The 21,997-nt window shown below is 40.4% G+C and overlaps 3 protein-coding genes across 14 annotated transcripts in view; 1 reads left to right on the top strand and 2 right to left on the bottom strand.

Moving 5' to 3' along the window:
- The window catches only part of cnot1 (CCR4-NOT transcription complex, subunit 1), a 35,075-nt gene extending 22,947 nt beyond the window's left edge, over window positions 1-12,128 (bottom strand). For 7 of the 9 annotated variants that reach the window (XM_088996041.1, XM_088996038.1, XM_088996043.1 and 4 more), the window contains exons 1-17: window positions 11,992-12,128; window positions 9,608-9,908; window positions 9,410-9,517; window positions 6,464-6,562; window positions 6,253-6,321; window positions 6,084-6,138; window positions 5,372-5,575; window positions 4,824-4,992; window positions 4,609-4,735; window positions 4,422-4,532; window positions 3,568-3,738; window positions 3,294-3,421; window positions 2,956-3,196; window positions 2,045-2,164; window positions 1,776-1,898; window positions 1,538-1,689; window positions 1,285-1,435 (exon numbers count right to left, since the gene is read on the bottom strand). In XM_088996041.1, the coding sequence (XP_088852167.1) occupies window positions 1,285-1,435; window positions 1,538-1,689; window positions 1,776-1,898; window positions 2,045-2,164; window positions 2,956-3,196; window positions 3,294-3,421; window positions 3,568-3,738; window positions 4,422-4,532; window positions 4,609-4,735; window positions 4,824-4,992; window positions 5,372-5,575; window positions 6,084-6,138; window positions 6,253-6,321; window positions 6,464-6,562; window positions 9,410-9,517; window positions 9,608-9,709 (2,130 nt within the window). In that variant the 5' untranslated portion in view covers window positions 9,710-9,908; window positions 11,992-12,128. The remainder of the gene's footprint in view (window positions 1-1,284; window positions 1,436-1,537; window positions 1,690-1,775; window positions 1,899-2,044; window positions 2,165-2,955; window positions 3,197-3,293; window positions 3,422-3,567; window positions 3,739-4,421; window positions 4,533-4,608; window positions 4,736-4,823; window positions 4,993-5,371; window positions 5,576-6,083; window positions 6,139-6,252; window positions 6,322-6,463; window positions 6,563-9,409; window positions 9,518-9,607; window positions 9,909-11,991) is intronic. The other 2 variants (XM_088996040.1, XM_088996047.1) reach the window with 1 other exon arrangement.
- A 320-nt stretch (window positions 12,129-12,448) lies between these two features.
- Window positions 12,449-16,604, bottom strand: LOC148897673 (B-cell receptor-associated protein 29-like). 3 transcript variants are annotated; one of them, XR_016114973.1, is made up of 8 exons: window positions 16,513-16,604; window positions 15,467-15,603; window positions 15,254-15,354; window positions 14,308-14,455; window positions 13,962-14,097; window positions 13,791-13,887; window positions 13,220-13,418; window positions 12,449-12,620 (listed from the first exon to the last, which is right to left on the bottom strand). XR_016114973.1 is itself a non-coding variant. In XM_088996396.1 (8 exons), exons 2-8 carry the CDS (start codon window positions 15,556-15,558, stop codon window positions 12,585-12,587), a joined length of 711 nt encoding a protein of 236 aa, XP_088852522.1. In that variant the 5' UTR covers window positions 15,559-15,603; window positions 16,513-16,604; the 3' UTR covers window positions 12,449-12,584. The 3 variants fall into 3 exon arrangements, 2 of the variants coding, with proteins under 2 accessions (XP_088852522.1, XP_088852523.1); XM_088996396.1 differs by having other exon boundaries at window positions 13,220-13,320; XM_088996397.1 differs by having other exon boundaries at window positions 13,220-13,320; window positions 15,467-15,673; window positions 16,513-16,576.
- A 356-nt stretch (window positions 16,605-16,960) lies between these two features.
- On the top strand, window positions 16,961-19,448 carry gtf3c6 (general transcription factor IIIC, polypeptide 6, alpha). 2 transcript variants are annotated; one of them, XM_088996154.1, is made up of 6 exons: window positions 16,961-17,084; window positions 17,391-17,471; window positions 17,573-17,636; window positions 18,038-18,082; window positions 18,175-18,289; window positions 19,267-19,448. In XM_088996154.1, the coding sequence occupies exons 1-6, from the start codon at window positions 17,061-17,063 to the stop codon at window positions 19,316-19,318; spliced, it is 381 nt and encodes a 126-aa protein (XP_088852280.1). In that variant the 5' UTR covers window positions 16,961-17,060; the 3' UTR covers window positions 19,319-19,448. The 2 variants fall into 2 exon arrangements, with proteins under 2 accessions (XP_088852280.1, XP_088852278.1); XM_088996152.1 differs by having other exon boundaries at window positions 18,175-18,282; window positions 19,267-19,405.
- The last annotated feature ends 2,549 nt before the right edge of the window (window positions 19,449-21,997 follow it).

Here is a 21,997-nt window from a genome sequence, read left to right as displayed (position 1 = left end):
AGGACCGCCTACTAACCGTAGAAAAGACGCATTGTAGCGTCTTTCCATCACGTCAATGTATTTTGCTGTACTGTTTTTTTGAAAACCTTGTGTTACACCCAAAGGCCGCCACCAGAGGGAGTCCAAGCTCCATGGAAGGAATTTATCAGCCTGTGGAAACGGGCTGATTCATTCCTCACCGCTCGGTGGCCATTTTCTTGCCTCTTTTTGGGTGAGACATCCCCCCCGGCCGTCTGCCTCAAAATGACACGGAATAAATTATTTAATCGATTGCAAACATGTATGCTTTCCTCTTCAGAACTATTTGAATCATATTCTTAACTGGATGTGTAACAAGAAAGCATATTCTCCGAATCTGAAGTCATTGTTTTTATTCTCCAGCAATGCAAGACGTCTTGACGTGACGTCACGAACTGGGGGCGGGACTTTCTGAAAATGCCCAATTCGCAGCTCAATTTTTGCAGATTGTGGACACCAAGTCATTTTTATTGGTGTTTTGCATTTGAATAAAAATATACTGTGTGTTTTGGGTATTTTAGATGCTATAAAACGTTTTTCTAATGTCAGTTAAAAACCAAAAAAGGGACGTTGGTTGTCCTTTAAGGGTATAATTGTTATGGCTTAGCATTTAGAATAAATTCCTATTCATCAACCTACGCAATGTTACAAGGGAATTGAGCCGTTTATATGTGAATTAGCCTTACGTGCACTGTAATGACAATGAAAGTTAAAAACGCCTGCAAAACACCGTAAAAATGGCAACCATTAAAAATACGCAGATGTTAAACAAAAATCTGTGCTAGCAAGTGATTTACTATAATGCTGACTTAAACAGTTACATATGTCAAATATGCTTTTTTTATACTTGAACTATGTACAGTTCTTTTTATGAAACATTTTTGCAGTTAAACATTTCAGTCTTCTGACATTTCTCTATGCATATAATACTTTTCTTAATCTTTTCACCCCCCTTTCAATTTTGCTGCTGTACATTGAAAACGTCCGCATTGTGGGACTATTAAAGGTTTTCTGATTGTGAAAACAACCCTATGTGAAATGAACTTAGTTTCATTAAATTACCAAAGTCAATCACAAACCTAAAATGACTAAAAAGGCACGTTAAATAATTTATGAAAAAGCCTTTGAGGACCCTAAACATAAAAAGGTCAAAATAAAAACACTATGTCCCATACTCTGTACGCATAGGTGACATGGCAATTTTGTATAATGCGATGGGTTTTTTTTTTTACACAAAAGTACCATATCTGTCAAAATTTAAGATACCTGAACAGGGGAAATGGCATCCTGACTGCTGGTACTTGGTGCCCGACCTTTAGGCATGACTCCGGGTGGTGGCTGACGGGCTTTGTTCATAACGTTGCTGCAGTTTGCAACCATGGTCAGGATGGTCTCCGACAGCTCTTGAGAAACACTCCTGAGGGATAAGTAACAACAATTTCAGTCAGACATATGGCACTAAAAAGAAAGATTCAAGACAAAGTGCGAGCACAAACACCGAACGGCGGGAGGTACTCACCCAGCACATGACTGAAGACAGGCCAGCATAGTGGCTAAGGTCTCTGGAGGTAACTGAGAACTTTTAGGCTGGTCCTTGTCTGGGGCCAAACCCCCCATAATGGATGGGCATCGCCTCTTAAGGAATGTGACGCATGCTTGGATAAAAGGTTCCTGATTCAGGAAAAAATAAATACATGAAAAATGACTTCCATTTCGATTCCAACTGGTTTGCTTAACACATTTTCAAAGCGACATACCCCGTGCTCTCTAATTTTGTCAGTCAGCCATTTATCAAGTTTGAGGTATTCACGGCGAGAGGCAAGTGCAGCAAGGTCAATAACAAAGGCAAACGGAGTACCATTCAGCAGCATCGAGAGAGACTGCAGAACAAACAAAATCAGACTGGCATTATAAAACAATCAAACATAGATGTACATTTATCTTCCGTTGAATAAAAGGAAGTTTTTACATACTTATAGTCGAATGAAAAAAAAACTTTGTGCCATATATTCATGTTTTGACAAACCTTCAAGTCTTGGGCCACATCCAGGATGCGAGATAACTTGGCTTGGTCATATTGCTCACCTCTCATATACCACTCAGCCATCGAATGCATAATTAACTGACGTATGGAAGGAGACTGTCCCTGGAAAAAGAAACACACCAGATTTAGTCCAATGCCCACTATATCACGAAACATTACCCTGCGATAAATATGAGTTTCACTGTATTCGAGACGAGCCAAAGGGAGAAGTGACTATATAAGGCACACTGGAGTATAAAACATCCACTCAAGGCGCACTGGAGTATAAAACTTCCATTCTAAAGGCACAACGAACTATGAGGCGCAACTTCAGAATCAGAAAGCCTTAAATAGTCCCACAATTGGGAAATTTGGCACGCCACATTATAAGGCGCTACAGTAGAGGCTGAGGTTACACACTACTTCTACAGGGGGAAGGATTGGGGAGACCACTCTAAACGGTCGTGATCGATTACCGTATTTTCTGGTGTATAAGGTGCATCGGAGTATAAAGAGCACCCCCAATGAATGGTGTATTTTCAAACTTTTTCCATATATAAGGAACACCGGACAATAAGGTGCATCTTCAATGAATGAAAAACATTTTCCAAACAAAATATAAGGCAAGCCACATTATAAGGCGCTACAGTGGAGGTTAGGGTTACGCATAACTTTCTTCTAAAGCGGGAAATTGAGTCGGTGGCTGCTAACAGTAGTTGCGAGACCTGTTGTGGCTCAATATTACTTTACATATAAGGTGCACATGCACATAAGGCGCAGTCTCATCTTTTGAAGAAAATCAAGGCTTTTGGGTGCCCCTTATACACCGGAAAATACGGTATAACTAAACATATCGATTTCTAGACATCAAGTATCAAAAATGGTAATTGACCAAGATATGTTTTATCACCAACCTGTCCATGCCAGGCATAGTGCAGAATGATAGCAGAGTTAGGGTGGTTGCCCAAAAAGATTGGCATCAGGGTAGAGATGAGCTCATGGCGCAGTGTATGCCAAGAGGTTGAGATCTGCAGCAATGCCATAACAAGCATATCCGGGCAGTGCTTGATGGGGAAGCTGAAGAGTTGCTTCACCTGCTCGTACTGGCCAACCTCTGATAGCCTCAGCAGGCTTTCCACCAAATCCAGACTTTTCCTGTGATGAGATCCAAGGTTTATGGTATGCGATATGTTTGTGGCTTGTGCATGCCATGATATGTGGACATATTTCTCAAAAAAGACCAATCCCATACCATGTTGCAATCTCCCGGTTGTCATCCTCCGGTGGTGCTTTAAGGATGTCGATTGCTACGGTGTGGCAGGGGTACTCGGCAAAGCAAAACACTTCGGGGCTCATAAGAGAGTGCTGAATGAATGATAACTGGAAAAAAAACAACAACAAAAGGCGTTCAGAGATTGGTAGTAAAACATTTCACATGTTTGATGTGATAGATCTGAAACAACGCAACCATATTGTGGTAAACTCGACATGTAAAGCTACACAAGTTAATCTTGCCGTGATGTTACCTGTCCTTCTGCGTGTTTCCATGGCCGATATATGAGATCAACAGGAAAAACCTCCATGCCCAAACCCCGCTGAATTCCATACACCACTATATGCAGGCCCTTACTGTCCCGGATTAGGAATCCTGCATGATCCAGTTCGTATGTCACCTCTTTGAAGTTCAGGTTTGGATTCTACAGGATTGATATGATCAAAGTGATTATTGGCTGGAAGTGAAATATTATTGACAGTCAGAAAAACAACAACCATTAATTATTGCAATAAATAGGCTCCTTATTTAACTTGTCGGATTATTACATGGGTGCGATGTCAAAGGTCCAATATGGCTAACACTGGACCTAGAGCACATCAATGAGAACTCTTTTACTCGCACACCACGTCTGCATCCAATGACGTTTAATCGGGTGAGTATGTACATTATCCTCTTATTTCAAGAGTCGAGTGCTCATTTATTTGAATGAAGTCATTCCAGGCTTTCGTTCAGGTTGAATATGCCGCACGTGTGCACTCTTTCCTTGCTGGTATGAGCAGTTTTTTCTGCATTGCTTCTTCTTAGTGTTTGGAATTGGCAGCGAGCCATCTATCACATGCAAAATGCTGCAGTCAGGGTTATTTTTTTTTCCTCTAACAAACATTTTATTGATGGGATTTTGTATTGATATATTCTGTGGCTATCAGCATATTGAATTATCACCCAACAATATTAGAGGACATTGTACCATTTCATGTATAACATGTTTGATTGCCAATTCATTTATTAGTCATTTTAAACTCAACACAGACAGTTTTTAATTGAAAAAAATGCCACTTTACGGCACCTTTATTCGAAGCATTGTATGCAAGAGTGGTGACTTACCACTTCCTTAACGACATCGATGAGCAACTCAACATTCCACGTGTGTGCCTGTGAGCTGTCGTTCTTATCCTTTCCATCACTCCAGATGCCACTTCCCGGTGCAGAGATTGACTAGGAGGATAAAAAGCAAGCTGGAACAGATAGAAATATTGTGAAGGCAAAATGCATACAAGCAACCCTGACCTACCTGTAGGGGTATACCATCAGTCAGGCCAGAGTGGGTCCTAGCCATCATGCCGAGGACTCTGGCTACCTGGCTGGCTGTCACCTCCCTCACCCCATACTGGAGGATTATGTTTCTGCACTCGTCCAGACTGTGTAAGAAAGAACAAACGGATCAGTATTGATAACAAAGGGCAGCATACAATTTGGGTACCAACTAGGGCCGAGAGTAAAAAATACCTTGCACAGAAGCCATAGCCTACTTCCTGCATGAATTCTGCAAGGGAACTCTCCATTATGGTCTTGGCTAACTCCCCGGAGTCAGGCAGGATCCTATCCATGAGAATGTCCCGTTTTTCAGGGTACAATAGTGGTGCGAGCACCACAGGACAGCGCACCTGCGGGAAATCTGAAACACAAACACAGATGACACTCAATATTGTCATCACAGCAAACTAAATTGAGCTCGTAAAACACGATTTACGGAGTGAGATACGATTTAAGAAAAAAAAACAAATTCAACATGTTATAAGTCAGTCATAACTTTCTTATCTGCATTTGAAAATATGAATGAACGTTCTAAGTGTAAGTATGAAAGTCATAGCTCTGCCAAAAAGAGGATTCAATAAGTTACTCAATTTAAATATCTAACTGGAACAAAGATTTGATGCACTTAAGACCAATCACTGACTATTTAAAATAAAAATGTAAATTTCAAGCGACATGTTTGTTTAATGGTTGGCATCTCAACTTTGAGGACCTATACCAGATTGCAGGATTCAACTTACCTCGGCAAAGTGTTTTCAAGAAGGCGTCAATCTGCTCCTGTCCGACACCGCTGGCTCCCTTCTGGCCAAACAATAAATGGGAGAGCAGCAGGTGTAAGACCTCTATAGCGATGTCCTGGAAGCCACCTTCTTGATTTCCGCCGAGATCTGCGTCAATGTATGATCGCAAGAGGTCGGGAAGCTTCTGCTTTATGAACTGTGCAGCTGTAGAAGTTTATGAAAAAAAAAATCAGAACAAATGTAAGCTTTTTTAAATTTGTTTTTAAGGAAGCACTTTTAACTCATTCAATGCCAGACGATGTGCAAAGACGTCTCCATTCCAGTGCCAAGGTTTTTGTCATTTTCACTCAAATTGCAAGACATTCAATACGTTAGAAACCTTAGACTCTCTTCTTTCATCAGAAAAAAATAGTTAATTCCTAAGTTAAATGGGACTGAGGTTATCTGAACTTGAAATGGGGGTGGATGTACAAAATACAATACATGCTGAAGCTGTAACAAAGTGCTAACATTGACAAAATGCAAATGTTGCCCCTTGGTAGGGCAAAAACAATGCCAGAGGTCTGACAAGCACTTTATCGGCACCCTGCAGGGAAAAACAAAAACCCAAACAAATTTGGGAATGGCGCTCCATATCACAGTTTTCAATTCCCAAATAAATTCGGGAATGGCAACGAATGAGTCAAATCAAGCTCGATCCAGAACTGCTTACCAAATCCCCGCAGGTCAGTGTTGCAGGAGTTGAGCAGCGCAAGGCCAAATATCACCTAAAATGTAAATGATGGCAAAGAAACTTTCAAAAGAATGTTCGTCCATTTCAAAGTACATTTTTGACTCATTATTTTCTCTACCAATTGCGGCAGAAAGTTCAAGTGGCTTACCTCTTGAACCTTGCTGAGCTTAAGAACTTTACTGAGTTGAGTGAATAAGTGGGCAGATGGTTTCAAACTCTGAAATAAAACTCATGTCAAGCTCTCATTTATGACAATGTCACAAAAAAATACTGTATACAAACTATATAAACATTTTCATTGCTTTATTTTTATTCATGTCATTTCAGATGGCGTTGCCTCAAAAGAACCGCTCTCGTACCTTTTGGTAGTGGAGGGGATTGTCGATGGCGTAGCACAGAGTCGAGATAAAGTTGGGCTTTGATATCAGCGACACACACTCCTGGATCAGAAACTGTGTCTTGGCCAAGTTGGAAATACAACATGCCGGGGAGGCGACCGCAAAGAGAACAAAGGCATATGAAGGATAACGAAGGGAAAGGTGTCAAAAGAATCGATGTGATAGTAAAAAGTACAAAAGCACAACATATTCTATGTCCATAGCCACAATTTGCACGAAGTGTGTAAAATGAGAATGAATTAAACATGATGTCATTATGCCTTAGAGGACAACCGACGTCTCCGGACAAGTTGTGTCCATAATTTGTAAAATGGCTTCAAATGACTTCTGAGCGTATTTTACAAACATTCCACCGCATATAGCTATATTTTACGTTTTAAGACTCGCGCTGAATATTCCGGAAGTCTTGTTTTTGAGTCGGTGACGAGTCCTCACGTCACGTCACTGAAGGAACGCCCCTGATCGAGAAAGGACACACTGTAGCAGTCCTTTGATCACGTCAATGCATTTTGCGGTACTTAGTTTGGTCTGAAAACTTTGTGTTGATGGCGAAATTAGAAGGAAAACATAAATAACGCGATGGTGAATCCTTTGTGACAAAAATGTTGAGCCTATTTCCACACGGAGCTTTGTCGCCATCTTCTGCCTTTTTCGGGCACGGCATTTCCCCCCCGGCCGTCTGCCTCAAAATGACACAGAATAAATTCTTTAATCGATTGCAAACATGTATGCTTTCCTCTTCAGAACTATTTGAATCATATTCATAACTGGATGAGTAACAAGAAAGCATGTTCTCCGAATCTGAAGCCATTGTTTTGATGCTCAAGCAAGGCAAGACGTCTTGGCGTGACACCACGAACATGGGGGCGGGACCTTCTGAAACTGGCCACTTCCGGTTTTTTGCAGTTTCAGCACACTTTAGGTCATTTTTATTGGTGTTTTGCATTTGACTACAATATCATACTGCGTGTTTTGATGTCAGTTAGGAAACAAAAAAAGTATGTTGGTTGTCCTTTAAACCAGGGGTCAGGAACCTACGGCTCGCGAGCCATATATGGCTCCTTTGATTTTGCCGATAAAACTAAATACATATTCTCGCCTTTTCGCTGTTCATTTCCTGTTTGGGCTGCAGTTGGCAGAAAGCGCAATTTTGATTGGATACTGGCTGTTCATGTTGAAACAGGTTAACGCCCATTTTAAATAAGCCAGATGAGTAGAAAAAATGACGAGTATCATAAACATCAGTTTGGAATGGACCGAAGGATTTGCCTTAGTGGAGAGAAAACGTTCTGATTCTAATTTGCAATGAAACAATACCATAGTTGAAACAGTTGAATGTCAGTGGCACTTTGACAAGTACCATGCTAACGTTAGCATCAATGTACTTCTGCGAGAGACAGCAGAAAGCAAGTGTGGAAGCTAATGAGCAGTGTGCAGGCTATCTAGCAGTAACTTCGCGTATGGACCCGGCACGTTGACTTTCATTCCAATCGTTTGGCTGGATTTATTTTACCAATCATGAGTAACGGAAAACCATTCATGTTAATGGGGAGTACCATCACAAATTTATTTTAAATACATTTTAAATTCTGACATTTTGTTGAAAAGTGGCTGCGCGTGCGTGTTTGCGCGTGCGGCTCTCACTGAAAAACATTTCTAAATATTTTATTTTTATGGCTCTCTTAGTCAAAAAGGTTCCCAACCCCTGCTTTAACCGACTGTTTTAACAGTCAGCAGAAGTCTACTGACTTTTTTTGGGGGAAAAATCTATTCCAACTATACTGTATACTAAAAGGCATAACAATCAAATGCTCGTCCACCAGATAACAGAAAGTTAATCTGTACATCCCCTTTTTTGACGAAGCCTTTTCCTCAGTGGTGTGCCGTGAATTTTGTTTAGATGCAGAATTTTATTTTGTATTTTTTGGAGAGTGGACCTAACTTTCTGATATTTTGTGTCAGGCTGACATAAATGGCACAAATCTTCTTGAACTTCAATGAAAAGAAGACAAACGACATCCAGTTTGGTCCCAGTGGCCCATGTACATTTCATCCTGGAGACTGGGGCCCTCTGGCTCCTTACCTGAAGTCAATAGTCTCAAACTTGGGTCTTAAACTGGACAGTGACTTTAAACTTGACCGACAAATTGGCACTGTTGTTAAATCCAACTTCTTTCATCTTAGGCGACTGGCTAAAATAAAACGTCTCCTTTCTCATGAGCACCTTGAAGTAGTAATACATGCCTTTGTCACATCTCGGCTCGGTTACTGCAATGCGCTTTACTTTGCTGTCAGCCAATCCTCTATGAAGAGTCTCCAGCTGGTCCAGAATGCTGCTGCTCGCCTCTTGACAGGTACTTATAAGAGGGAGCATATAACGCCTAATCTGGCATCCCTTCACTATACATTATAGAGTTCTTGTCAAGATCTCATTATTTGTGTTCAAATTTTAAAATGGCCTCGCTCCCGCTTACTTCTCTGAGCTCATCCACTGCTAGACACCTTCCCGACACCTCAGGACTGCCTACCAGATATCAGATGTGTGAATAACTAAACGGAGGCTCACCGCGGATCAAGCGTTTTCAGTTGCTGGTCCCACTCTCTGGAATGACCTGCCATTGAACATTCGGCAAGCCCCCTCGCTGCTCCTCTTTAAAACCCGTCTCAAAACTCACTTGCACTCTTTGGCATTCGACTCAGCATGATTCTGATTTGATATTGGTTTCACTCCCTGGTGCTTTCTACTATCTTTGTGCCTGCTTTATTTCCTGTATATGATAGCTGTCCATGTTACGCTTTGTTACAGCTTTAACTGTTGTTAAAGCGCTGTATAAATCAATATGTATTTTATTGTACTGTATGAATAGGCAAAATTTAATGGTTTCTGATTAAAAAAAAAACAATTACCTGGTGAAAATCCTTGCCGCTGCTTTTACCATCGCCACTAAAATCCACATGTGAGAAAAGACAGCGAAGTAGATGCCTGTCTGCCTCAGGACCGTGACGATTTACAATCTGGAAAAAGTGACAGGCAATTTATTAATGTTACACCTTCACAGAGTACATGCTTATTGAGGTGAAAATATGTATTTTAAAACCACTCACATGCTGTATTTCTTGCTGGCTGGCTCTGTAATTTTTCTTTGTCAAATTGTCCACAAGATAGCTGATTTGAGACAAAGCCAGCGAGAGCGAGTCAAGATTCATTGCTGGTTGGGGCGGAAGCAGGCGGCCGAGCACGGCGCAAAATCACCATTATTCCCCTTTAGTCACTTCAGTGATATGTTACTTTTTCTCCCCCCCCTCCCCAAAAAGTGTTTAAAAAAAGGTGACGTCCAAATGAGGTTTGCTGTCAGTGGCTCCCGGTCCTAAATTGAGTCTTTCAGTTTAAAATAAGGTTCAGCATCTGCAGGGAAGAGATGTAAAAATTAATAATGATGCTACAACATATGCAATATACAACAAGTAGGTTTATAAATTCTTCATTACTTCCGTACTGGATAATAGGTGCATTGTAAAACCTCTAGATTTTTAGATTTTTCTGGAGAAAAGCTATGTACTACAACACTCAACCCTTCACATTCAATCAGATATTTTCATGCTCTTTAAAGCAATACAAATGCTCAGCAACTCCTAAATTGCCATTTGGGGCGCAGCTGCTAGCCTTGGACTCCCAGCTGTTCGCTGATTGACTTACAATGGACAGACATCTGATGAAAGGTTCTAGCAAAGGAAAACATGTAAGGTTGCTTGTGGAGGCAACATTCAAGATGATACTGAGAAAGGTCTGAATTAATGCAGCAAATAATGCAAGTCAACAGCTAATTGTGAATGGCTAGATGCTTTACATAAGGTACAGTGGCCAACTGAAGCTATGCGGTCATTACCACTATATTTAAAAATTAGACCTATGTATCCCTGAGTAAATACCATATAATAGGTAAAATGGTCTAATTGCATTTTCTCCACTAAACCAAATTATCAGTAAGCATTTATTTCCAATGCAATGTTTGCAGAATGGTATATGACCAATATTTTGAGGGTATGATTAGAGGTCAAATGATCATGATGGGAACCTTACAAACATTGTGGGGTTTTGTTCGGAGAGAGGAAGGCCTTATTGGAAAATATATTACTTTACTCATTTGGATCTTTGTCCAAAACAGCAACCAATGGCTTGTGTTTACCAACTCCTTGTCATGCCAAAACAGGACAGACTTTTTGAGGCCTTTGGGCATGACAGCTTAAATTGTTCCATTTAGCAGATTTCAACGGCTATTAGTGAGAGATTTGACAAGTCGGGCACATGAATCTGGAGGTCTACTCGTCTCGTGGCTATCTAATTCAGCTAAACCCCCAAAACGAGGCTGCAGATTGTTCACACTAGGCCTCGGTTTGGCTAAAACAAGAGGCAGAATCGACATCTCCTTCCAGATAACACACCTCTACTTTTCCCTTAATTAAAAACATATGCATCACACAACAAACAGGTAGAGACCCTATCCCGCATAAAGACAAAAACAATCAAAAAAACACCACGAACAAACAAAGGGCAAGTGCATGGAGGGAGCAAATGCTCCGCGAGCTATAAACAAGCAATCGAAATGTTGCTGTAATTTATGATCTAAGTGCCCAAATGGCGTCCAGGTTTCATACATAGATTATAAATTCGAGATAGTTGACTGCTCAATTCAACAATGAATTAAGATTTCTTGTAGTTGGATTTGTTTCCGAGTGTCGTGTATAGAGCATATCTAGCCATCGAAGCTAACAACATATTATGGCGTGATCTGAGTTATAGCCGATTAAGTTAAACATAAAGAGCCAGTTTAACTAACCTATGAGGATAAAACTACGACACAAATGGCTAGCCACGTTTATAAAGCCAATTAATGTCGCACATATCGGAAACTGTTGAATTTAAGCACAGTCCAAGGATCATTCACGCGAATAAGCTAACCGTGCTAGGCCCAAAACAGGGTTAGCATTGTTTGCTGCAAAGTTTTGATAAAATAGCTCTATAAGCTAATAGCGAACATTCTGAGACCTTATTAGTAATTCGGTAAAGAAAACTTGATTGATATTACGGGAGTCAACTATAGAACTATCGAAACAATCCCTATGGATTGGCGTACGATAGCGTTAGCCTTGTTAGCACATCCCGACGAGCCCCGTCTAGTCTACGGAACTGGAATCACTTGAGATGCAAGCATCATGTACACAACAAATGTGTGTTGCCTCAACTCGAACGCCATTAAGTCTCATAGTGGAGTGTGTAGAAATTTTAGGTGCATCACATACGGAAATTAAACACGAGCAACTGTCAACTTCAGCAATTTGATCGTTTTGATCATGTATGACAGCTGGTTTCCAGTAAATAGTCCATCCCCGATGCTGGTAGCTAACCGCCGTCCTGTTGATTTCAAATCGCTACAGTACGCGTTAAAATCAACCTGATCCTGTCAGTGAGTATTTCGTCAAAATCTCACCGTGCTTCGACGAGGGTGATTCGGTAGCTCATTCCTCCTTCGTTCTCTCCAAACAAACTTGGGCGAAATGGAAGAGGATCGCGGGTCCTTCAAGTGCAGTTTGATTTTCAAAATAAAATGGCGACTGTCACCGTCGCGGCGCGCTCTCGGTGCAAGAAGAGTGCGCGAGCGTAAACGTGCGTGCGCGCGCCAGGCACGCTCGAGTGAGGCTGTCTTTGCGCGTTCACCTGCAAGTGCGGCAACGTTTGTTTGCAGTTTCATCGATGGATGGATGGATGGATGGATGGATGGATGGATGGACGGATGATAGATCGATGGATGGATTGATGGATGGATGGGTGGCTAGTTAGCTAGCCTTTTTTTAAATAATGGATAAGCAACAAAAATTGTCTTGGTTGTTTGATTTCACACTATTGGGTTGTCAGGCACTCCAGTAAACCAAACAAACCGCGGTACCTTGAGTTCTTAGTTTAATTTATTCCATGACCAAGCTAGTACATTAATCTGAAGCTACCACTATTTAAATAAAAATAATGAAAATAAATTTTCCAAAATATGACCCTTTGAAGAATTGACAGTTCCTTCCATGTATTTCATTGGATCTTTTTGTCTTCACCACTCTGGAGATTCTGTGGATCACATAAATTACCATCAGTGTCAGTGAACATATAATCATCATGAATAATAATAATAATCCATTTCTAAGCACCTTTCAAAACTCTCAAGGTCACATTACAGTCACAGGATACATTTTTTTCTGTAGGCGAGCAGCGGCAGCCACACGAGCCAGCGTTCACTCAACCCGTAAGTAACTCTAATACACAGGTGTCAAAGTCAAGGCCCGCGGGCCAAATCCGGCCCGCCACATCATTTTTTTCGGCCCGCGAAAGCAAATCAAACTTGTTAAATTCCATGATGATTGCTAAAATCTGAGCCAAAATTTCATATTTTTGGATGTCAACCACAATAAAAGTCATTATTCTTGACTTCGGATTTGAAAACGAGTTATTCATTAATTTGCTGTGTGCTCTATATGTAATATTTGAAGGGATTTAAACATTCTAATGGGTTCCCCAAATTCATAACGGCCCTCGAGAGGAAACCCTAACTACAATGTGGCCCGCGGCAAAAAATGACTTTGACACCCCTGCTCTAATAGATAAAAAGCTAGCTTGCTAGCTAATAGATAGCAATAAACAGTAGATAGAATACAGCCATGTAAATTTACCTGGATCTGATGATGCTCACTCAGCAGTCGATCGTACTCCTTGGTTAGACCTTTGGTCTGCCTTCTCATGGTTTCCACTTCAGCATGGGATTTGGAAACGGCTGCAGACACAAACGGGACTTCAAATGAGTTGCTTTGGGCTGTTCCATCCTCCACTGCAGCATTTCGGCATTTTCTTTTTCCATTTCCACCCTGCCCACTGCCAGAAACAGCTTGGATAAATTCCAGCACGCCTGCAACCCTCGTGAGGATAAGCGGTTTGGATAATGGATGGATGAATGAGAAAACTCTTGATTTCATTTCAAAGTGTCATTTGCGGTTTGGACCGCTGCATATGGCTGACTCTACAAACATTAGCATGACCATTTCCATTAGGGCAAAGATAAGTTGATGGCTTCTCTTATGTTTTAATTTATTGTACATTCTAACAGATGCAACATCAAACCGATAACATTTCATTTTTGGCAATATCCTGGATGAACATTTTCTGCCGCTCAGTTCACTCTGCTATCAATGCTCCAAGGAGGAGTTGTTCTGAAAGTCTCCCTAAGAGGCGAGCAAGAATACTCACCCGCTCGTGCCATCTTCAGCTGATTGGACAGGCTCTCAACTTCAAGCTTCAGCTGATGATTCTTTTCTGAAATGACTTTTTCCTCATCTGAGAGCGTCTAATAATCAATGGTTACATTTACCAAAGTCAAACTTGACAATATAAAGTGCTGTCATGATTTTTTTTCTTGACCTGTTTGAGTACACGGTTGTCCTCTTGATGTTGCTTGGCGGCCTTGCCAGCATTCTCCATCTGCAACTGGAGACCTGCGTTACTCCCTGCAGCAACAGCCACTTGGTTGAGCAATATGATAACTCGACGCATAACACTGGGACATGAAATACACAGAAATGGCAAATGAAGAGATTTTTTTTCTGGGTATATTGTTGTATTATGGCTACTACTCAGAAGCCGCTTCCGCAAACACATTTTTCTGCAATGTAAGGCTTCTTCAGCTGCTATCACAAGATGAGCTGCTGTTTAAGCCGCTCCGCAAATTAATAACACCTTGGCATTGGAAATGATATTTAAAACTAACAGCCACAGGAAGAGTGAGAAGCCCGAGATGTAGAGGTTCCTCTGTGCTCTGAAGAGCTTCATGTGAAGGTGGTCGAAGAGATTGGAGTTCACCTTCACTTCCAGCATGGATTCAGGGCTTGAGTACTTGTGCACCTCACGAGCTGCATCTGAGAAGTGGCAGAGGTGGAAGAAAGTATTCTTGTCACACTCTGGAGTCATATTGAAATTGAAGGCACAAGAAAACTATGAAGTGGACCCAGTTTTGATGTTTTATCACAATTAATTATTAAAGTGCTCGTGCTGAAAACAAAAAAACAAAACAAAAATACAAAAAAAAAAAATATCAAAACAATGTAATGTGTTCACAATGACTTCCTCGAACCAAGAGAAGTGACACATAAAAATGAATAAATACAGTAAATACATAATAAATACATAAATACATGGTTAAGTAAGTACATTAATTAACAAATAAAATAATAAATAAAATAATAAATAAACACATAAATAAATACATTAAAATAAACAAATTAACAAATACATAGATACATAAATAAAAAATGAGTAAATAAATACACAAATAAATACACTGCTGAAGTAGCTAATAATTACGTACAAAAACTACATGCATGTGCTTCCCCCCACCTCATATGTTTTCACACATCAATCAAATAAAATTTAAACTGTGATTTTTGGCCCTCTCTGTCATCCAAAATGGGTTGACAGAAGGTTTTAAAAGTATTGAGGGAAAAGTAACAAACTATTTTCAAATGAAAGCTGTTGGAGTAAAAAAAAAGTCATCTGAACACAACTCAAGTACAGATAACACAAAATGTGACTGGCGGTGTAACAAAAAACAATCCACTTTGTTACTTTCCTCAATTGGAGGATGGGTAAGTTTCGATCAATTATATGGTCAATATCAATACAGTAGCTGGGACCAGTTTGCAATGACAATCGCTCACCGAGGAAAAGAACAATGAGAACCATGATCATGGTGAAGAAACATTTGTTCCAGTAAGGGGATAACCACGTCCATATTTTCCAACTGAAAACAAAGCGCCATCTGCAAAAACAAGACATACATTTTATATCTACTGAAACAGTTTCAATTCGTTGGTTGCAGTAGAATTCATGTTTATTCCAAATATTCGCTTTGGCGCTGCTGTATACTGTACCTCTGTGCTGATATGAAAGGGACACACAAGAGGAGATTGATGACTATCTCTGCATATAGAAAGAAGGCTACTGCCGTCCATTGAAGAGTCATCCTGCTTTGCTTCCAAGATCAGAGATACACAGGAGGGTCGCTTTTCTATTTGGATCAAATAGGAGAAAAAAAAAACAGCCTTGGAAGGTAACCAAGTTGGTGTATGCAAGAGAGGCTGTTGAGGAAAATGTAAACAAATGATGTTGGGCTTTGATAGAAACATAACATGATAATTTTTACTTTTTAATGGCTTGTACACAAATAGCTAAATGTCCAGTGTCTACCATTGCATCAAGTATGAGTTCCCGGTACTCTGCCAATTACATAATCGATTAGGCTGGTAGCATTCAAGGGGTAAGCCCGGTCCAAAATCTCTCAAATCCTCCCTCCCAGCAATTTATGTAGTTGTCCATGATGCTTCGTTGCAGCTTCAGCTGTTGTTAAAAGCTTATGTAAATTAACATGTATTATATTATACGTATTTACAGGTAGCCATTTTGTTCCAATAAAATAAATTCCTGTTTCCATGTCTGTGCTGGAACTGTCCCTTGTGTGTTGTTGTGAGGTTCCTGCCTCTCCTTTTATGACACTCACTGTTGGTTTGTAATTAAAGAATATTCTTTCTCTATTCTAAAGAGTCGATTTTACTTGAGCCATCTCATAGAATTGACCCCATACAAAGGCAATACTTCTCTATATGTGCTGTAGTCACAACTACAAGCACGAACAAATCAAACTTCTCATTTATCAAAATAGAATGTTTGAGACAGTTTGTTTTGACTCTCCATGTATTTTGTGCTCGTACCTAAAACATTGTTCAATGTTGCGGTGATCAGAGATGGCCAGAAGCAGAATGGATTTCCAGACCTATTCTATTTATAGGCTTTTTCTCACCCACCCACTAGCGTTTAATTTCATCACTCCAAAATCGAGAACAATGCATATATTGTGTGATATAGCTTGATTCTACGAAGCAAGCGAAAGCTATGGTTGATGATAGAAAGTTTGACTTACCACAAGTTGTGTGCGCACAGCACACCCAGAAAAGTCCATGCACACACACTCATGCGCACAAACGTTATGCACACACAACAGCTGCATTTGTGCGACATGACAGGCTCATATGTCAATGACGTTTTTGGCTAGGCGGCCCATATAATGGACCATTAACTAATGTCGTGTCGATGTAAAATATTTGACCTCATGTCAGACTGTCAATTATGATGTAATTTTCAAATGAATTCCAAAAACTTTGAATTACAAAATGTGTGTAAATAAGACATTTTATTTTCAGTGTTGGAGGCTTGAGAAGTTGTTTTGCTCTCTGTGTCAATCTAAATAAAGTACATAATTATTCAGGACACGTCATTTTAGTGTTTTGTGAATGGCGAATTAAAACAGTACAAAAGACCACAGCGACAGCGAGTGGTCAATACACTCAATTACAAAATGCAGTGTACCCTTTTCGGCCACCATAACATTCGCGGAAGTAATACATCGATTTTTCATCCTGACGATGGGATAAAAACATCAACCTTCACGTGGTTAACGGGACAATAAACATGGATGATGAATGGGAAGACGAGGTTGGTGCTACTATTGTCAATATATATTAATAATTATTGGACTATCCAAACATTAGTGCTCTGTGTCCAGCGTATTACATTTTAAAGGCATTTACCACACGCGAATGCCCAAAGCATTCCTATGAGTTCATCAATGAAGTGCATGTTCATTTACTGGTTAATATATACGCCTGTTGAGTTTTTTTTCTGGCTTTTTTGGACATACTAAATCAAATACACGTAAACACTTATATCGGGAACGGTGCAAATATTTCACGGCACCGTAGATTAGTCATATTTTGATGGCTGATATGTCTGTGTGTCCAGGAGCAGCTCGTTGTTGTCGAACTTTCTGGAATTATAAATAATGATGCGATATTCAAGTCTCGGGGCACCTGCAAAATACTGGTAGGTTTTGACTGTTGTGTTTTACGACATCGAACCAAAAAATATGTTGTGCGTCACTAAGGATTGTTAAAAGCAGAATCTTGTTTGCATTTGTCTGAAAGGATATTGACAGTGAGCAGCCAATGATGCAAGTGGGGCAGTATGTGTTTGCAGGAGAATATGAAGGTAAGACTCTTCCCTAATGTGGGAAATAAACTAATCAGAGACATGGAGAATACCGGGAACAAGTCAATTTAAGAGGAAAAAAAATGTGCACCTTGTGTTATTTGGCAAAGAGAACAGGTAACATATGAAACCAAATGGATCGAGATATGTAAAAAATGAGTTTGTAATCAGAAATATGGGAGTCATCTTGTAGTCGGATAAATCCAAATGTTGCTTTGCTCTTTATTGAGGTCCCTGAAATCAGTTATTCCACTCACAGGCACAGAAGTGTTCTTTAAAACAAAACTGTTCCTTCTACAGGTTATAGGTAGTGTAAAATGAGCATCCCAAAGCATATAATAATAAGAAATCTATATCTATGCCCTCTTCTTATGATACCATGATCATCTTCCCTTTCAAAGATGCCCTGGGAACATGTGTTCTTTTTGAGGAGGGACCAGGCAAAGGTAATGTCTATGCGCGCCATGTCTTCTCGAAAAAGTTACTGGCATTACTTCAGTAATGCGTGATCTTTGTTTTTTTTTGTGTATGTCTTTAGAAAAAGAAGGCAGTGTGCCAGAGCTCAAGTACAAGTGTCACACGGTGAAGAAACTCATGATGCAGCGGGTCTTCCTTAGTGAGAAGAAAGAAAATGAAAGTGATGCAGGTAAGAGGTATGTGATTTTGAAATCACACGAGTGTACTCTAAAGCAGTGAAACCCAACCACTGTGCCAGGTCACTTTTCTTTGGTGAAATCATCAGGTGTCTAGCAAGGACTTATATAATTTACACTTAAAGGACAACCGACGTCTCCGGACAAGTTGTGTCCATAATTTGTAAAATGGCTTCAAATGACTTCTACTGAGCGTATTTTAAAAAGAGTCCACGGCACATAGCTATATTTTACGTTTTAAGACTCGCGCTGAATATTCAGGAAGTCTTGTTTTTGAGTTGGTGACGAGTCCGTACGTGACGTCACTAAAGGAACGCCCCTGACCGAAAAAAGACACATTGTAGCAGTCCTTCCATCACGTCAATGTATTTGGCTGTACTTGTTTGGTCTGAAAACCTTGTGTTGCACCCAAAAGCTGCCAGAAGAGGGCGTCCAAGCTCCATGGAAGGAATTTATCAGCCTGTGGAAACGGGCTGATTCATTCCTCAAAACAGCTCGGTGGCCATTTTGTGCCTCTTTTTGGGTGAGACATTTCCCCCCAATGTTGCCTCAAAATGGCACGGAATAAATTCTTTAATCGATTGCAAACATGTATGCTTTCCTCTTCAGAACAATTTGAATCATATTCATAACTGGATGTGTAACAAGAAATCATATTCTCCGAATCTGAAGTCATTGTTTTTATTCTCCAGCAATGCAAGACGTCTTGACGTGACGTCACGAACTGGGGGCGGGACTTTCTGAAAATGCACAATTCGCAGCTCAATTTTTTGCAAATTTTGGACACTTTAAGTCATTTTTATTGGTGTTTTGCATTTGAATAAAAATATACTGCGTGTTTTGGGTATTTTGGATGGTATAAAACGTTTTTCTGATGTCAGTTAAAAAACAAAAAAGTGACGTCGGTTGTCCTTTAATTGATATGGAAATGATTATTTATTACAATTACAATGTAGATATGTTTTGGGGGTGGGGAGGTTGTTCATTTGCGCCAGGTGGCGAAGTCGACACAGTCTGTCAGTCGGGTGAAGAAAATAAACAGGAGGATGAAGACCTGGCATCGGGATGAAATAAAGAAGATTATCAGAATCAGAATCAGAATACCTTTATTCGTCCCGCAATGGGGAAATTTGCAGTCCACAGCAGCAATTGAAGAGGGATGGGGTTGGGGTGGGAGTGAAAGGATAGAAAACAAGATATTCTAAGCATAACAAAATAAAAATGTCAACTGTATACTGTGCAAATGTAGATGTGCAAAAACCGTTCTATAAACAAGACTGTACATAGTGCAGAATCAAGAGATGCATTTAGATATATTGCAACAACCCATATTTACAAGTGTCCAGTTTTTTTTGTTTTTTTTCACATGTGATCATTGGGAATTGTGAAGCCTGACAGCAGTCGGTAGGAACGAGCGGCGGTACCTCTCCTTCTTGCAGCGCGGGTGTAATAGTCTCTGGCTAAAGGAGCTACCCAGAGCTGTCAGGATGGGCAGGAGGGGGTGGGAGGGGCTGTCCGTCATAGCTTTTAGTTTAGCTAGCGTCCGTCTGTTGCCCACCTCCTCTAGAGAGTCCAGCGAGCAGCCCACGACAGAACTGGCCCGCTTGACAAAGCGCTCCAGTCTTTTTCTGTCCCGGGTGGTGATGCTGCCTGACCAGCAGACAATGCCATAGTGGATGGCTGATGCCACCACAGAGTCATAGAAAGTCTTTAGGAGTGACCCCTGAACTCCAAAAGACCTCAGTTTCCTGAGGAGGAAGAGGCGACTCTGTCCCTTTTTGATTAGGGCATCCGTGTTTGTTGTCCAGTCCAGTTTATTGTTGAGAGTAACACCCAGGTACTTGTAGGAGGTCACCCTCTCAATGTCCGAACCCTGGATGTTCAATGGTGCAGGTGACGATTGTTTCCTGCAGAAATCCACCACCAGCTCCTTGGTTTTGCCAGTGTTGATCTGGAGGTGATTCTGCTGGCACCAGTCCACAAAGTCCTTTGTCAGTCCCCTGTACTCCCTATCGCCACTATACATGTGAAGAAAAGACTTTTGTTCTTCAATTTAAGAAATGAATGTTAACAGTACGGTTAGTATTGAGTAAATATGACAGAGTTTAATTTAGTGTAGTTGGTCATGTAATTTTACAGAAACTCTTATTGATGGATCAAACAAAGACCAAAAGGAGGAGACTAAAGTCAAGGCTTTTCATTGTACCCGTCATGCACAGTATGACAGATTTTTTTTCCGTGTCTTTTATTTTGTTTTCCTGCTAAGTTCATACAGTAGTTGAATTTCTATGGTAGCATAAGAAGGTGGTACCAGTCAAAGTCAAAATCAAAGTCAGCTTTATTGTCAAATATGCTAATATGCATGACATACAGCACAGATGAAATTACTGTCCTGTCGGACCCAGCGTGCAAGGCACTTAAACTTACTTTAACAACATAATAAACATGAAAACGCCAATTTGCCGGGAGAGCGGAGCCGCTGCGTGTTCACGCACCGCCATCTTGGGAAAAACAAAAATAAAAAATATGACAACACAAAGACAGAGTCAGTCATTCTTCAGGACTTGCTGTACCCTCTTTGTGATGACATGAAGCAGTTCTAGATGAAAGAGGAGAGGATCAAAGCATCCATTTCAGCAGTGGATCAGGGACGTCATGGTGGAATTTGCACGTCTACTACAAGCTAAATGTTGAAAGCAAACACAAAGCTGTAGTAGCCATTGATGAAAAGACATTGTCTCACATCTTCTGTCACACATAAATCCGCTTCAATTCCGAGCCGCGACAGTTCCACATACGCATCGACACTCTCAACTGACGCTCCTTTCTTCTTATCGCGGGCTCCTCAAGCCAGTCAAGAGTCAATAACATTATAATGTGGCTTTGGAGTTCTCGTAAGACTCATTCGGTTAGCTTGAAAATAGAACGGAATGATAACTGATTAGACATAGCCAGTACTACAGTCTCTTTGTGTTTCTTTTATTTTATTATTTTTTCATCGGATGTCCTTAAATTTGTCATATCCTGCATATTGCTATGCCACCTACAGTATGTGTTAAGTGGTTTAATTACACTGAACATTTTTTTTAATAAACCACTCATTTTGATCGCATGTTTTCATTATCATACTAAACGGTTCACATCTGTCATTGTCTCTATTGGGTAACAGCCCCTTTAAGAAATATTTTGATGTGTCCATCTACATTACTGCTACCCCGAAATCACTGGGATTTCCCCGGAAAATATGAAAACATGTTTATGACGTTTTTCTCGAATGAAATTCAAACTTCATGTGTTAGGATTGCGATTTTACGTTGAAAACTCATATTAAAGACGTTAAATCAAAAGTATGGTTCCCAAACTATTGCTGAAATACACAAGGTCAAACAATCACTAGCAGGATTTAAGGGGTGTGGGCATAAATGCCACACTTCCCTATTTTTGTGATTCGTTTGTTTTGTACTTTTAATCTGTGTACGTATGTACGTTTTTTTTTTTTTTTTTTTTTTTTTTTTTTTAATAAAAACGTTCATAGCCATTTTTCATGTTCCACTTGTACGTCGATGGAAAGTATTTGAATGAAAGGAAAACGTTGCTTTTGGGGACGTGGCGGTTTTCGGCCAATCCAATCATCAAACGCTCACAAGATGTGGACCAATCAACGAGCGTTATGCTAACTGCGTTCTCGCAATGCTATTGGCCAGTTGG

Source organism: Hippocampus bargibanti, linkage group LG05, assembly GCF_051943395.1.
Source record: "Hippocampus bargibanti isolate YZ-2025 linkage group LG05, ASM5194339v1, whole genome shotgun sequence".
NCBI lineage: Eukaryota > Metazoa > Chordata > Actinopteri > Syngnathiformes > Syngnathidae > Hippocampus > Hippocampus bargibanti.
The sequence above is the reverse complement of the archived record's forward strand: the minus strand, read 5'-3'. Positions and strand labels throughout refer to the sequence as shown.